This window comes from Eschrichtius robustus, chromosome 1 (assembly GCF_028021215.1).
Source record: "Eschrichtius robustus isolate mEscRob2 chromosome 1, mEscRob2.pri, whole genome shotgun sequence".
NCBI classification, from domain to species: domain Eukaryota; kingdom Metazoa; phylum Chordata; class Mammalia; order Artiodactyla; family Eschrichtiidae; genus Eschrichtius; species Eschrichtius robustus.
This window is the reverse complement of record NC_090824.1, coordinates 26,954,273-26,968,649: the sequence shown is the minus strand read 5'-3', so window position 1 is coordinate 26,968,649 and position 14,377 is coordinate 26,954,273. Positions and strand designations below refer to the sequence as shown.

At 39.6% G+C, this 14,377-nt stretch overlaps 1 protein-coding gene across 11 annotated transcripts in view; it reads left to right on the top strand.

The window, feature by feature from the left end:
• TTLL5 (tubulin tyrosine ligase like 5) overlaps positions 1 to 14,377 on the top strand; it is a 302,536-nt gene that overhangs the window by 142,812 nt on the left and 145,347 nt on the right. For all 11 annotated transcript variants that reach the window (XM_068542242.1, XM_068542226.1, XM_068542235.1 and 8 more), the window contains one exon: positions 13,824 to 13,978. In XM_068542242.1, the coding sequence (XP_068398343.1) occupies positions 13,824 to 13,978 (155 nt within the window). The remainder of the gene's footprint in view (positions 1 to 13,823; positions 13,979 to 14,377) is intronic.

Here is a 14,377-nt window from a genome sequence, read left to right as displayed (position 1 = left end):
ACTTCACAATACTGTTAGTTTCTGTTGCACAACAAAGCGAATCAGCCATATGCATACACATGTCCCCACATCCCCTTCCTCTTGAGCCTCCCTCCCATCCTCCCTATCCCACCCATCTAGGTCATCGCAAAGCACTGAGCCGATCTCCCTGTGCTATGCTGCTGCTTCCCACCAGCCAACTATTTTACATTCGGTAGTGTATGTGGGTCCATGCTACTCTCCCTTCGCCCCAGCTTCGCCCTCCCACCCCGTGTCCTCAAGTCCATTTTTTATGTCTGTCTCTTTATTCCTGCCTTGCAACTAGGTTCATCAGTACCATTTTTTTTTCTTTTAGATTCCATATATACATGTTAGCAATGGCCATTATCAAAAAATCTAGAAACAGTAAATGCTGGAAAGGGTGTGGTGAAACGGGAACCCTCCTGCACCGTTGGTGGGAATGTAAATTGATACAACCACTATGGAAAACAGTATGGAGGTTCCTTAAAAAACTAAAAATAGAACTACCATATGACCCATCAATTCCACTACTGGGCACATACCCTGAGAAAACCATAATTCAAAAAGAGACGTGTACCACAATGTTCATTGCAGCACTATTTACAATAGCCAGGACATGGAAGCAACCTAAATGCCCACTGACGAATGGATAAAGATGTGGCACATATATACAATGGAATATTACTCAGCCATAAAAGGAAACGAAATTGAGTTATTTGTAGTGAGGTGGATGGACCTAGAGTCTGTCATACAGAGAGTGAAGTAAGTCAGAAAGAGAATGTCTTGGTTTATTTTTAATGACCACTACTTCTCATGGCAGCATAATGAGTAGACTTGAAATTTTAGAAGCTTGTTCTAAACTGTTTTATCCACTTTTGCATCCTTGGCATATTTAACAATTATTCATATTAATGTTTGAACATCCAAATAACAATGAGAAATAGTAAAACCTCAAAGTTCTTGATAGAATTATTATCTCTACTCCTTCCTGTTGGTTGTTTTAATATCTTGTTCCTCGCTCTGTTCGGGCATTTCTGCTGGTTTTTGGAAGATCCCCTGAGCTTTATGGAGGAGAAGCATTGAAAGGGTTTTCTTTCCTGTTCTTTCCTTTCCTTTCCTACCATCCCCTGTAGCAAGTGCTTCTCATACTTTAAGATGCATATGAATTACCTGTGGCTCTTGTCAGATGCAGACTTCTGTTCACTGGGGCTGAGGCTGGATTGAGACTGCATTTTTAACAAGCTCCCAGGTAAGTGCAGATGCTGCTGGTCCAGGCAGAATTGTAAGTTCAGGTTCAAAGGTATGAGGAGGCCATGGGAGTGACACAGTGGTTAAAACTACAAGATTGGGAGGTTTTGTATCAGGCAGGACAGGAATTGAAACTAGGGGCTGACACAATTATTTGTTCTTGAGCAAGATTTTTACCTCTTAAACTCAGTTTCCCCATCTATAAATGAGGGCAGTAATTGTACCTAACAGATCTGTCTTGAAGATTGAGTTAATTGCTTAGAACAGTGCCTGGCAAAAACAAAGTATTCATTAAATTTAGCCATCATTAGTGCTAATATGACTTTGTTGTTATTATTACTGTTATTGTAGTGGAACCTGAAAGATTTCATATTTGCTAAAAAATTAATTATGGCAGAACATTTTAGAGGTCCAAACATAGACTTATAAAATTCTTTTTTTTTTTAATTAATTAATTAATTTATTTGTGGCTGTGTTGGGTCTTCGTTTCTGTGCGAGGGCTTTCTCTAGTTGTGGCAAGAGGGGGGCCACTCTTCATCGCGGTGCGCGGGCTTCTCACTATCGCGGCCTCTCTTGCTGCGGAGCGCAGGCTCAGTAATTGTGGCTCACGGGCCCAGTTGCTCCGCGGCATGTGGGATCTTCCCAGACCAGGGCTCGAACCCGTGTCCCCTGCATTGGCAGGCAGATTCTCAACCACTGCGCCACCAGGGAAGCCCTATAAAATTCTTATAGGCAACATAAAGATGTTGATATCCGTTATCGGTAAGGCATGTTCTTCAACTCAATAATTAAAATGAGTTTTAGTTAAGTATCCCATCTTCCAGACCCCTTTGTGACCAATGGCATAAATTCATGAGTCGGCCAGCCTAGATTTAGTAGCATAGTCTCTGATTGTTATCCCAGAGAAGCCAACTGGCCCAGTGGCGACACCCTCTACCTTAATAGCCTAATACTCCTAACTAAAACGATGAGCCTCTGTTTTGGGACTGGCGTTGTGTCTTTATGTGCTGTGAGCCTGTCTTTTTTTTTTTTTTAATATTTTATTTATTTATTTATGGCTGTGTTGGGTCTTCGTTTCTGTGTGAGGGCTTTCTCCAGTTGCGGCAAGTGGGGGCCATTCTTCATCGCGGTGCGCGGGCCTCTCACCATCGCGGCCTCTCTTGTTGCGGAGCACAGGCTCCAGACGCGCAGGCTCAGTAATTGTGGCTTACGGGCCCAGTCGCTCCGCGGCATGTGGGATCTTCCCAGACCAGGGCTCGAACCCGTGTCCCCTGCATTGGCAGGCAGATTCTCAACCACTGCGCCACCAGGGAAGCCCGAGCCTGTCTTTTTAAAAAAATTCTTCAGCGGTGAAATGTTAACCATTGTTGCAAATCAGGTATGAATAAATGCCATTTTCCACTTTCTCTTCATCTGTTCAAAGCTGGTTTTATTATGTTATCTGGAGAAATGTAGGTGGACAGAGAAGCAGAGGCAGCCTGGTGACAGGAATAGGCATCATCCTTCTGTCCTGTTAAGGAAGAAACCTCCAGGTGTGAACTCTAACTGGCTTGTAGAGTGTCTTAAGATCTGTCCAGTGCTGGGAGATTAGCCCTGCCCTTTGGTCTTTCCTAGTCAAGACAAGGTGCTGCTGGGGCCAGAATTGATGCTCTGGTCCATTTTAGTTCAGTGACTTCTTCTGCCTATTCTAGAAAAAACTGAGAAGCTGAAAGGAAGGACCAGAGGCATTCTTAATTCATTTAATCTAGAGGTGATTTGCTTAGACTGAACTTTAGCCAGGCATAAATCTGTACCCATAAGATTCAACCAGATCTGGTCGAGGCTCTAGAGCTCTGCTGTCCTTTAAGGTGGCCACTACCTTCATGTGGCTTTTTAAAGTTAAGTTAAATAAAGTCTAAAACCCAGTTCCTCAGTCACAGTCACATTGCAAGTGCATAATAGTCACCTGTGGCTAGTGGCTACTGTATTGGACAGTGCAGATTATAGAACATTTCCATCACAATTGTTAATGGATGATGGATTCCATCCATTTCTATTGGGTAGTGCTGCTCTAGAACAAGGATTGAAAATAGTTGTCTCCCCTGTCAGTTCTGATTGTTTGGTGACGGCTGCCTGGAGGACTGTGTAAAGAAGACTCTGAGGCCACATCTAAGTGAGCCCCAAATTGTTTGATTATTCATTAGCAATGTATGTCCTAGGAAGACAGAGCTGGGTGGAATGGAGGTAGTTCTGGGCTAGGCACTGAGTGTCTTCTAGACAAAACCACAGAAGTAAGAGTAGAATATTTTAGAGGGTCTGGTTGTTATTATTTAATAGAGATAGGTTACTTTTTTTTTTTAATTTAATTTTTATTTTTGGCCGCGCTGGGTCTTTGTTGCTGCGTTCAGGCTTTTCTCTCTTTGCAAGGCACGGGCTCTAGGTGCACTGGCTTAAGTAGTTGCGGCACACGGGCCCTAGAGGGCAGGCTCAGTAGTTGTGGTTCACAGGTTTAGTTGCTCCACAGCATGTGGGAGCTTCCTGGACCAGGGATAGAACCCATGTCCCCTGCATTGGCAGGCGAATTTTTAACCACTGTGCCACCAGGCAAGTCCCGGTTACTTTTTTTTTTTTTTTTTAAGTTAAAACATTTTATTTTGCTCCTACTCTATGGGAGGCACTATGGTTTTTATATAATAAATGTTCCTATTGTGGCATCCCAGTTAGAAAATTTTGTACATAAGAGTACTGTTGATTTCAGCACGTGAGTGCATATGTGAATCTCTGGATTAGTTATCTGCTGCTCAAAAAGTGCACTATGAAAGGTAGAAGATCTGTGTAAACATGCCTGGCATCTGGCAGCTGAACTTGGTAACATAAAGTCTAGCAAAACTTTATTATTCAAATGTATAATGTATTACTTAAAAGAACTACTTTTCATAATCCCCTGAGATGCATTATCTAAAAGGATGATAAAGGTGATAGTAAGCTGCCATTTCCCAGGCATATGTCATGTGAGGGGCACTTAGTGCTGTGGCCGATAATACATATGATCACTGTATTTCCAGAGAGACTTAATTTATCCCCCCACCCCCCCATACCCGCTTTCCCCCTTCATGTCCATACGTTTCTTCTCTACATCTGTGTCTCTATTTCTGCCTTGCAAACTGGTTCAGCTGTACCATTTTTCTAGATTCCACATATGTGCGTTAATATTCGATATTTGTTTTTCTCTTTCTGACTTCCTTCGCTCTGTATGACAGTCTCTAGGTCCATCCACGTATCCACAAATGACCCAACTTCGTTCCTTCTTATGGCTGAGTAATATTCCATTGTATATATGTACCACATCTTCTTTATCCATTCGTCTGTTGATGGACATTTAGGTTGCCTCCATGACCTGGCTTTTGTAATTAGTGCTGCAATGAACATTGGGATGCATGTGTCATTCTGAAGTATGGTTTTCTCTGGGTATATGCCCAGTAGTGGGATTGCTGGGTCATACGGTAATTCTATTTTTAGTTTTTTAAGGAACCTCTATACTGTCCTCCATAGTGGCTGTATCAATTTACATTTCCACCAACAGTGTGGGAGGGTTCCCTTTTCTCCACACCCTCTCTAGCATTTCTTGTTTGTAGATTTTCTGATGATGCCCATTCTAACTGGTGTGAGGTGATACCTCATTGTAGTTTTGATTTGCATTTCTCTAATAATTAGCGACATTGAGCAGCTTTTCATGTGCCTCTTGACCATCTGTATGTCTTCCTTGGAGAAATATCTATTAAGGTCTTCTGCCCATTTTTGATTGGGGTGTTTGTTTTTTTAATATTGAGCTGCATGAGCTGTTTATACTTTTTGGAGATTAATCCTTTGTCCATTGATTCATTTGCAAATATTTTCTCCCATTCTGAGGGTTGTCTTTTCGTCTTGTTTATAGTACCCTTTGCTGTGCAAAAGCTTTTAAGTTTCATTAGGTCCCATTTCTTTATTTTTGTTTGTATTTTCATTACTCTAGGAGGTGGGTCAAAAAAGATCTTGCTGAGATTTATGTCAAAGAGTGTTCTTCCTGTGTTTTCCCCTAAGGGTTTCATAGTGTCCAGTCTTACATTTAGATCTTTAATCCATTTTGAGTTTATTTTTGTGTTTGGTGTTAGGGAGTGTCCTAATTTCATACTTTTACATGTAGCTGTCCAGTTTTCCCAGCACCACTTATTGAAGAGACTGTCTTTTCTCCATTGTATATCCTTGCCTCCTTTGTCATAGATTAGTTGACCATAGGTGCGTAGGTTTATCTCTGGGCTTTCTATCTTGTTCCATTGATCTATATTTCTGTTTTTGTGCCAGTACCATATTGTCTTGATTACTGTAGCTTTGTCGTATTGTCTGAAGTCAGGGAGTCTGTTTCCTCCATCTCCATTTTTTTCCCTCAAGATTGCTTTGGCTGTTCGGGGTCTTTTGTGTCTCTGTACAAAATTTAAGATTTTTTGTTCTAGTTCTGTAAAAAAATGCCATTGGTAATTTGATAGGGATTTCATTGAATCTGTTGATTGCTTTGTGTAGTATAGTCATTTTCACAATATTGCTTCTTCCAATCCAAGAACATGGTAGATCTCTCCATCTTTTTGTGTCATCTTTGATTTCTTTCATCAGTGTCTTATAGTTTTCTGAGTACAGGTCTTTTACTTTCTTTGGTAGGTTTATTCCTAGGTATTGTATTCTTTTTGTTGCAATGGTGGATGGGATTGTTTCCATAATTTCTCTTTCTGATCTTTGTGTTGTTGTTAGTGTATAGGAATGCAAGAGATTTCTATGCATTAATTTTGTATCGTGCAACTTTACCAAATTCATTGATTATCTCTAGTAGTTTTCTCGTGGCATCTTAGGATTCTCTATGTATATTATCATGTCATCTACAAACAGTGACAGTTTTACTTCTTCTTTTCCAATTTCTATTCCTTTTATTTCTTTTTCTTCTCTGATTGCCGTGGCTAGGACTTCCAAAACTATGTCGAATAAGAGTGTCGAGAGTGGCCATCCTTGTCTTGTTGCTGATCTTAGAGGAAATGCTTTCAGTTTTTCACCATTGAGAAAGATGTTTGCTGTGGGTTTGTCATGTATGGCCTTTATTATGTTGAGGTAGGTTCCCTCTACGCCCACTTTCTGGAGAGTTGTTATCATAAATGGGTGTTGAATTTTGTCAAAAGCTTTTTCTGCATCTACTGAGATGATCATATGGTTTTTATTCTTCAGTTTGTTAATGTGGTGTATCACACTGATTGATTTGCGTATATTGAAGAATCCTTGCATCCCTGGAATAAATCCCACTTGATCATGGTCCTTTTAATGATCCTTTTAATGTGTTGTTGGATTCTGTTTGCTGATATTTTGTTGAGGATTTTTGCATCTATATTCATCATTGATATTGGTCTGCAGTTTTCTTTTTTTGTAGTGTCTTTGTCTGGTGTTGGTATCAGGGTGATGGTAGCCTCGTAGAATGAGTTTGGGAGTGTTCCTTCCTCTGCAATTTTTTGGAAGAGTTTGAGAAAGATGGGTGTTAGCTCTTCTCTAAATGTTTGATAGAATTCACCTGTGAAGCCATCTGGTTCTGGACTTTTGTTTGTTGGAAGATTTTTAATCACAGTTTCAATTTCATTACTTGTGATTGGTCTGTTCATATTTTCTATTTCTTCCTGGTTCAGTCTTGGAAGGTTATACCTTTCTAAGAATTTGTCCATTTCTTCCAGGTTGTCCATTTTATTAGCATAGAGTTGCTTGTAGTAGTCTCTTATGATGCTTTGTGTTTCTGCAGTGTCTGTTGTAACTTCTCCTTTTTCATTTCTAATTTTATTGATTTGAGTCCTCTCCCTCTTTTTCTTTTTTTTTGTTTTTAACATCTTTATTGGAGTATAATTTCCCTCTTTTCCTTGATGAGTCTGGCTAAAGGTTTATCCTTCTTGTTTATCATCTCAAAGAACCAGCTTTTAGTTTTATTGGTCTTTGCTATTGTTTTCTTTGTTTCTATTTCATTTATTTCTGCTCTGATCTTTATGATTTCTTTCCTTCTACTACCTTTGGTTTTTGTTTGTTCTTTCTCTAGTTCCTTTAGGTGTAAGGTTGGATTGTTTATTTGAGATTTTTCTTGTTCCGTAAGGTAGAATTGTATTGCTATAAACTTCCCTCTTAGAACTGCTTTTGCTGCATCCCATAGGTTTTGGATGGTCGTGTTTTCATTGTCATTTGCCTCTAGGTATTTTTTGATTTCCTCTTTGATTTCTTCAGTGATCTCTTGGTTATTTAGTAACGTACTGTTTAGCCTCCCTGTGTTTGTGTTTTTTACGTTTTTTTCCCTGTCATTGATTTCTAGTCTCATAGTGTTGTGGTTGGACAAGTCGATGGATATGATTTCAATTTTCTTAAATTTAATGAGGCTTGATTTGTGACCCAAGATGTGATCTCTCCTGGAGAATGTTCATGTGCACTTGAGGAGAAAGTGTAATCTGCTGTTTTTGGATGGAATGTCCCATAAATATCAGTTAAATATATCTGGTCTATTGTGTCATTTAAAGCTTGTGCTTCCTTATTAATCTTCTGTCTGGATGATCTGTCCATTGGTGTAAGTGAGGTGTTAAAGTCCCCCACTATTATTGTGTTACTGTTGATTTCCTCTTTTATAGCTGTTAGCAGTTGCCTTATATATTGAGGTGCTCCTATGTTGGGTGCATATATATTTATAATTATTACATCTTCTTCTTGGATTGATCCCTTGATCATTACGTAGTGTCCGTCCTTGCCTCTTATAACATTCTTTATTTTCAAGTCTGTTTTATCTGATATGAGTATTGCTTCTCCAGCTTTCTTTTGATTTCCATTTGCATGGAATATCTTTTTCCATCCCCTCATTTGCAGTCTGTATGTGTCCCTAGGTCTGAAGTGGGTCTCTTGTAGACAGCATATATATTGGTCTTGTTTTTGTATCCATTCAGCAAGCCTGTGTCTTTTGGCTGGAGCATTTAATCCATTCACATTTAAGGTAATTATCAATATATGTGTTCCTATGACCATTTTCTTAATTGTTTTGGGTTTGTTTTTGTAGGTCCTTTTCTTCTCTTGTGTTTCCCACTTAGAGAAGTTCCTTTAGCATTTGTTGTAGAGCTGGTTTGGTGGTGCTGAATTCTCTTAGCTTTTGCTTGTCTGTGAAGCTTTTGATTTCTCCATCGGATCTGAATGAGATCCTTGCCGGGTAGAGTAATCTTGGTTGTAGGTTCTTCTCTTTCGTCACTTTAAATATATCGTGCCACTCCCTTCTGGCTTGTAGAGTTTCTGCGAGAAATCAGCTGTTAACCTGATGGGAGTTCCCTTGTATGTTATTTGTCATTTTTCCCTTGTTGCTTTTAATAATTTTTCTGCGTCTTTAACTTTTGTCAGTTTGATTACTGTGTGTCTCCCGTATTTCTCCTTGGGTTTATCCTGCCTGGGACTCTCTGTGCTTGCTTCCTGGACTTGGGTGGCTATTTCCTTTCCCATGTTAGGGAACTTTTCTTTTTTTTTAAAAAATTTTTTATTTACTTATTTATTTTTTGGCTGCTTTGGGTCTTCACTGCTGCGTGCAGGCTTTCTCTAGTTGTGGCAAATGGGGGCTACTCTTCGCTGTGGTGCACGGGCTTCTTATTGCAGGGCTTCTCTTATTGCGGAGTACGGGCTCTAGGCACACGGGCTTCGGTAGTTGTGGCACTTGGGCTCAGTAGTTGTGGCTCGTGGGCTCTAGAGCACAGGCTCAGTAGTTGTGGTGCATGGGCTTAGTTGCTCCCCAGCATGTGGGATCTTCCTGGACCAGGGCCGAACCCGTGTCCCCTTCATTGGCAGGCAGATTCTTAACCACTGCACCACCAGGGAAGCCTTAGGGAAGTTTTCGACTATAATCTTCTCAGATATTTTCTCGGGTCCTTTCTCTCTCTCTCTCTTCTCCTTCTGGAACCCCTATAATGCGAATGTTGGTGCGTTTAATGTTGTCCCAGAGGTCCTTAGGCTGTCTTCATTTCTTCTCACTCTTTCTTTTTTAATTCTGTTCCACGGCAGTGAATTCCACCATTCTGTCTTCCAGGTCACTTATCCATTCCTCTGCCTCAGTTATTCTGCTATTGATTTCTTCTTGTGTATTTTTCATTTCAGTTATTGTATTGTTCATCTCTGTTTGTTTGTTCTTTAATTCTTCTAGGTCTCTGTGTAGCATTTCTTGAAGCTTCTCGATCTTTACCTCCATTCTTTTTCCGAGGTTCTGGATCATCTTCACTATCATTATTCTAAATTCTTTTTCTGGAAGATTGCCTATCTCCACTTCATTTAGTTGTTTTACTGAGGTTTTATCTTGTTCCTTCATCTGGTACATAGTCCTCTGCTTTTGCATTTTGTCAGTCTTTCTATGAATGTGGTTTTCATTCCACAGGCTGCAGGATTGTAGTTCTTCTTGCTTCTGTTGTCTGCCCTCTGGTGGATAAGGCTCTCTACCAGTTTTTTTTTTTTTTTAAAGCAGGAATCCTTTGGAAGGAAAAATGAAAAGCTTTAAAAGTTTTCTTATTCCTTACATAGTCTCATATTTAAGCAGTGGTCATTTTTGCTATTTTTCTCGAAATAAATTAAGGATGCTTTGCTTTTGTGTAGAAGGAAATCAGAATGACTACCAATTCTTGGTTTATCCATGAAATGCATAATGGATGTTACATGAAAAAACAAAATTCACCAAGAGTCCAAAATTAGTTTTATGTTCATGCCATCTTTTACTATATCTGCTAAGAAACAAAACTGATTGAGGATATTATTTTTTTTAATAAATTTATTTATTTTATTTATTTATATTTGGCTGTGTTGAGTCTTTGTTGCTGTGTGCGGGCTTTCTCTAGTTGCAGCGAGTGGGGGTTACTCTTTGTTGCAGTGTGCGCTCTTCTCATTGCGGTGGCTTCTCTTGTTGCGGAGCACAGGCTCTAGGCACACAGGCTTCAGTAGTTGTGGTGTGCGAGCTTAGTAGTTGTGGCTCTTGGGCTCTAGAGCGCAGGCTCAGTAGTTGTGGCACATGGGCTTAGTTGCTCCGCGGCATGTGGTATCTTCCCAGACCAGGGCTCGAACCCATGTCCGCTGCATTGGCAGATGGATTCTTAACCACTGCGCCACCAGGGAAGCCCCTAAGGATGGTTTTGTTTTGGTTTTTTTGTTGCTCTACTTTTTTAATATCCTCTGGTGAAGGGTAACAAGTGGGAAATAAAATTTAAGGAAAAGTAGAAAATGCTGGAATAGTTAGGTATAATCAATCGCTGTATAGTCACTGTTTTCCAAATTTGAGGTCTGTATCTGATTATATTTTCAGAAATCTCTAATAATCAAGGGTAACTAGGACAGTTTCCCTACTAGTTTCAAAACTAGAAAATGGATTTTAAAACAAGAGTACCAGTTCTGCAACTGTTATGTGACCGTGAACAAATTACTTACCATAACTTCTCTGACCCTTTGTTTCTCCATATCTGGAAAGGGAGCACTGGGGGAATTCCCTGGCAGTCCAGTGGTTAGGACTCTGACCTCTCACTGCTGACGGCCCAGGGTTGATCCCTGGTCGGGGAACTAAAATCCCACAAGGGAGTATCACAGTATCTACCTCCGTGAGTAGTGGATAAGGAGGGAGATATATTGATAAAACCTCACTTCACTTATAAGTGCCTGACACTTCCACCGTAAGAACTCAAACGTTAAGCCATATTATTTGGAAAAAGTATTCCACATGCATTTGGAGGAGAACATTCTCTGTTCTAATCTTGGCCCTGCCACCTAGTAGGTGTGTTACTTTTGTCTAATTGTTTACCCTCTCTAGACTTTAGTTGCCTCTTCTGTAAAATGGGGGTAATAATAGAATCTCCTTCAAAGGCTTGCTCAGGGTTAAGTGAGATAATACACGTCAAGATAATGCAAAGACATCTAAGCCCATGGCACATGGTGAGCATTCAGTAAGTGTTCGTGATTATGATGAAAATTATGATGTTTCAGTTAAGGGCAGCCTGGACAAAAGAGAGAAGATGTACCAAATCTGATATCTCTTCTCCTTCCCATTCACTAATCTCCAGCTATACTGTTTATACTAAACATGGTAAAGTATGTACCTTTTGTTTATTTTACTGCTGTTCCACTATAAATTATTAATAAGCCTCTTTTATGAGGTTTTTGTCGCAACTGACTGAGGCAGTAATTGGAGAATCTGTTAGTTATCATAAAGACCTTTCCACTTCGTAGTATCTTTATAAGCTCCAAGCTCATGTCTAATTTGAAAAGCCTAATATTTAGTGCCAGGGGTCAGGGCAGGAAGGAGAAGGGCTCAGTATGGGATGGGGGTGAGTTCAGTCCTACAGGGGATCTGTTTGATCGTCTGAGAACCTGGCCTTTGTTGCCACTAGGTAGGGTGCAAGAAGGACAAGGCTCTTCAGAGGCACTGGGGGCCAGAGAACACTGCCCTAATCTGCCACACTGTCTTCCCCACCCTTTCATCAGCGTGGTCTTTCTCCTCCCCTGGTAGTGGCAGAAGGGGGTCAGAATTGACAAGCCAAGGTTGGCTCCTGAGGCTTCCGCTGAATCTGGGGCCACACTGGAGGGTGCAGCCTGAGTGTTCTGGCCCCCGGCCTCCACAGACACCAGAGATCACTCCCGACTTAGAGAAAGTGGCTTTCGTCACAAGAAAAATATTTGGGTCCTTTGGTGTGAAGACACAGTCCTGGGCTGTTGTCACTGAATTCTGTAACTAGGAATGAAGCACTATACTGTTACTAAAAATGACTTATTTTCTTTCAGAATTATCAGATTTTTTAAAAATCCAGAATTCTTCTATTTGTAAATGTCAAAATTGTTAGCTTCCTGGGACACTTCATAGGAGGACACTTTTCTTGGAATTCATATCTCCTCACTTCACTATTCCTTAGTGTCTCCTACTCAGCACCCTGCATTCAGCTTTGAGTACACCCCCTCTTTTCAGCATCCCCTGTACATCTCATTTGAAATGCTTCTTGAACCATCCTTTCTTTTCTGATTCCACTCTTTCCAGCCAGGTTTTAAGTTTATCACCTCGCACCTGTATTCTTCATAAAAACTTACATTTTTTTCTTTTGGATTATAAAAGTAATACATGCGCTTTAGAGTGTGTGTCTGTGTATGTGTGCATTTAAGGAAATTGCTTCTGCTCTCTGTACAGTTTCATATTGTGATTTTGTTTTTTAACTTGAGATATCAGCATGTTACTATATCGCTAAGTATTCTCCAAAAAAATTCTAATGGATACATAATAGTCCCTTATATGTTTAGAGCAAAATTTATTTATCATATTTATTTAACATAATTTATTTAAATACTCTCAGCCATTTAGATCTTTCCTTTTTCAGTATTAAAATCAATGCTTGTTTTCAATTTCTGTTCACAGCATAGTGTAGTGAGTAAGAACATGGGATTTGGAGTTTCAAAGACTATGGTTCAGATCCTGGTTCTGCCATTTATTCCTAGGCCTCAGTTTCCTTTTTTGTAAAGTGGGGATTATAATAGTACTTGCCAATAGCATTATGACAGTTTGAATGAGATGCATGTAATATACTCGTTTTATACTCGTTTATACAGAGCTTGGCACATTGTAAGTGCTGCTAAATAGTAACTGCTATTATAATACTCACCTCATTAATGATCTGCAGTTGTTTTTTTAACGTAGTTCCTATAAGTTAGAGTGTAGCATCAAAGTGTACAAATATTTTGATACTTTTAATAATATATTGCCAAATTTATTTGTAGAAAGATTGTACCAATTAATAGTCTCATGAATAGTGTAATACATATCTAATGTCACCCTTTGCCATGGTTAGGTACTATATTTTTGGTTATTATTTATGTCAGTGTAACACACGAAAGTGTTATCTTGTAATTTACATTTCTTTGATTGACAGTGGAAATGACTAGTTTTAATTGTTTAATTGGCTAATTATATTCCATTTTTGTAAATTGTTTATTGAAGTCGGTGCCCATTTTTCCATTGCCTGTGCATCTTTTTTCTAAATCAGTGAGTTCTTTATATAGTAATTATTATTATTTAGTATTATTACTAAATAAATAATGATAAATATTATTATTAAATATTATAAATTATTGTTTATTATTTATTAATAATTATTATTATTTAAACTAAAATTTATCGAGCATTTAGAACTTTCATATGACACAAGGGTCAGAAAGGCTAAGTAGTTTGCCTAATTCTTAGAACCTTGTGTGACACAGAGTAAATACTCAGTAAGTACTTGCTGTTTTTGTTACTAATCTTTGTATTTCACAGCACCTCACATAGTATGGTGTTTTGCACATAGTAGGAGCAGAATAAATACTCGTTAACTTATATTGACACTAGCCACCCTCACCTGTGCTCTTGGATGTGCACAGAAGCCAGGCTTTACTGAGTGCCTTTGTGGCAACCACTGTTTAAGCTCAGGTGGGTCAGCATCTCCTGGACTCTACATGATTTTCCCCGTTATGATTTTAATGATACTTTTCTAAAACTCTGTAAAATCAGGTTATTTCCCTCACTTCATTTCTAGGTAACAAACCTGAATTTGGCAAGTGGCGTCATAAACAGAAGCAGTGCTTCAGCTCCCCACACACTTCGGCCTGTCATCAGTCCTAGTGGCCCGACATGGTCAATTCAGTCAGACCCCCAAGCTCCTGAGAGCCACTCCGCCCCTCCTGGAAGCAGGTATGTAAAGGGCCATGGAGCCGGCATTTGGGTCACACAGGGGCAGCCTGAATCCTAAGCAAGTCATTCTCACTTTGAGTTCCCTGCACAGGCACCAGCAAGACAAGTGCCTCTCCCCACGTGTCCTAATCCTCTGGTGCTTGAATATAGGGCCTCATTTCACTTGTAAGACAGTTTGTGGGCAAATCAAATGAAAAGGAAATTTCTGATACAGTTCAGCAAGTTCACTTCCGGGTGAAAGAGCAAGAATTTATACTATGCTTAATCCTTGCTCACAGTCAACATTTTTGTGTATTGACTTTTGACATTTTCTCCTTGTCTCCTAATTCTTTTTTTATATCTTGTATTACATTGTGTTTCACTAACTTTGGACTCTTTTCTTTTGAAGCACGTATTTTA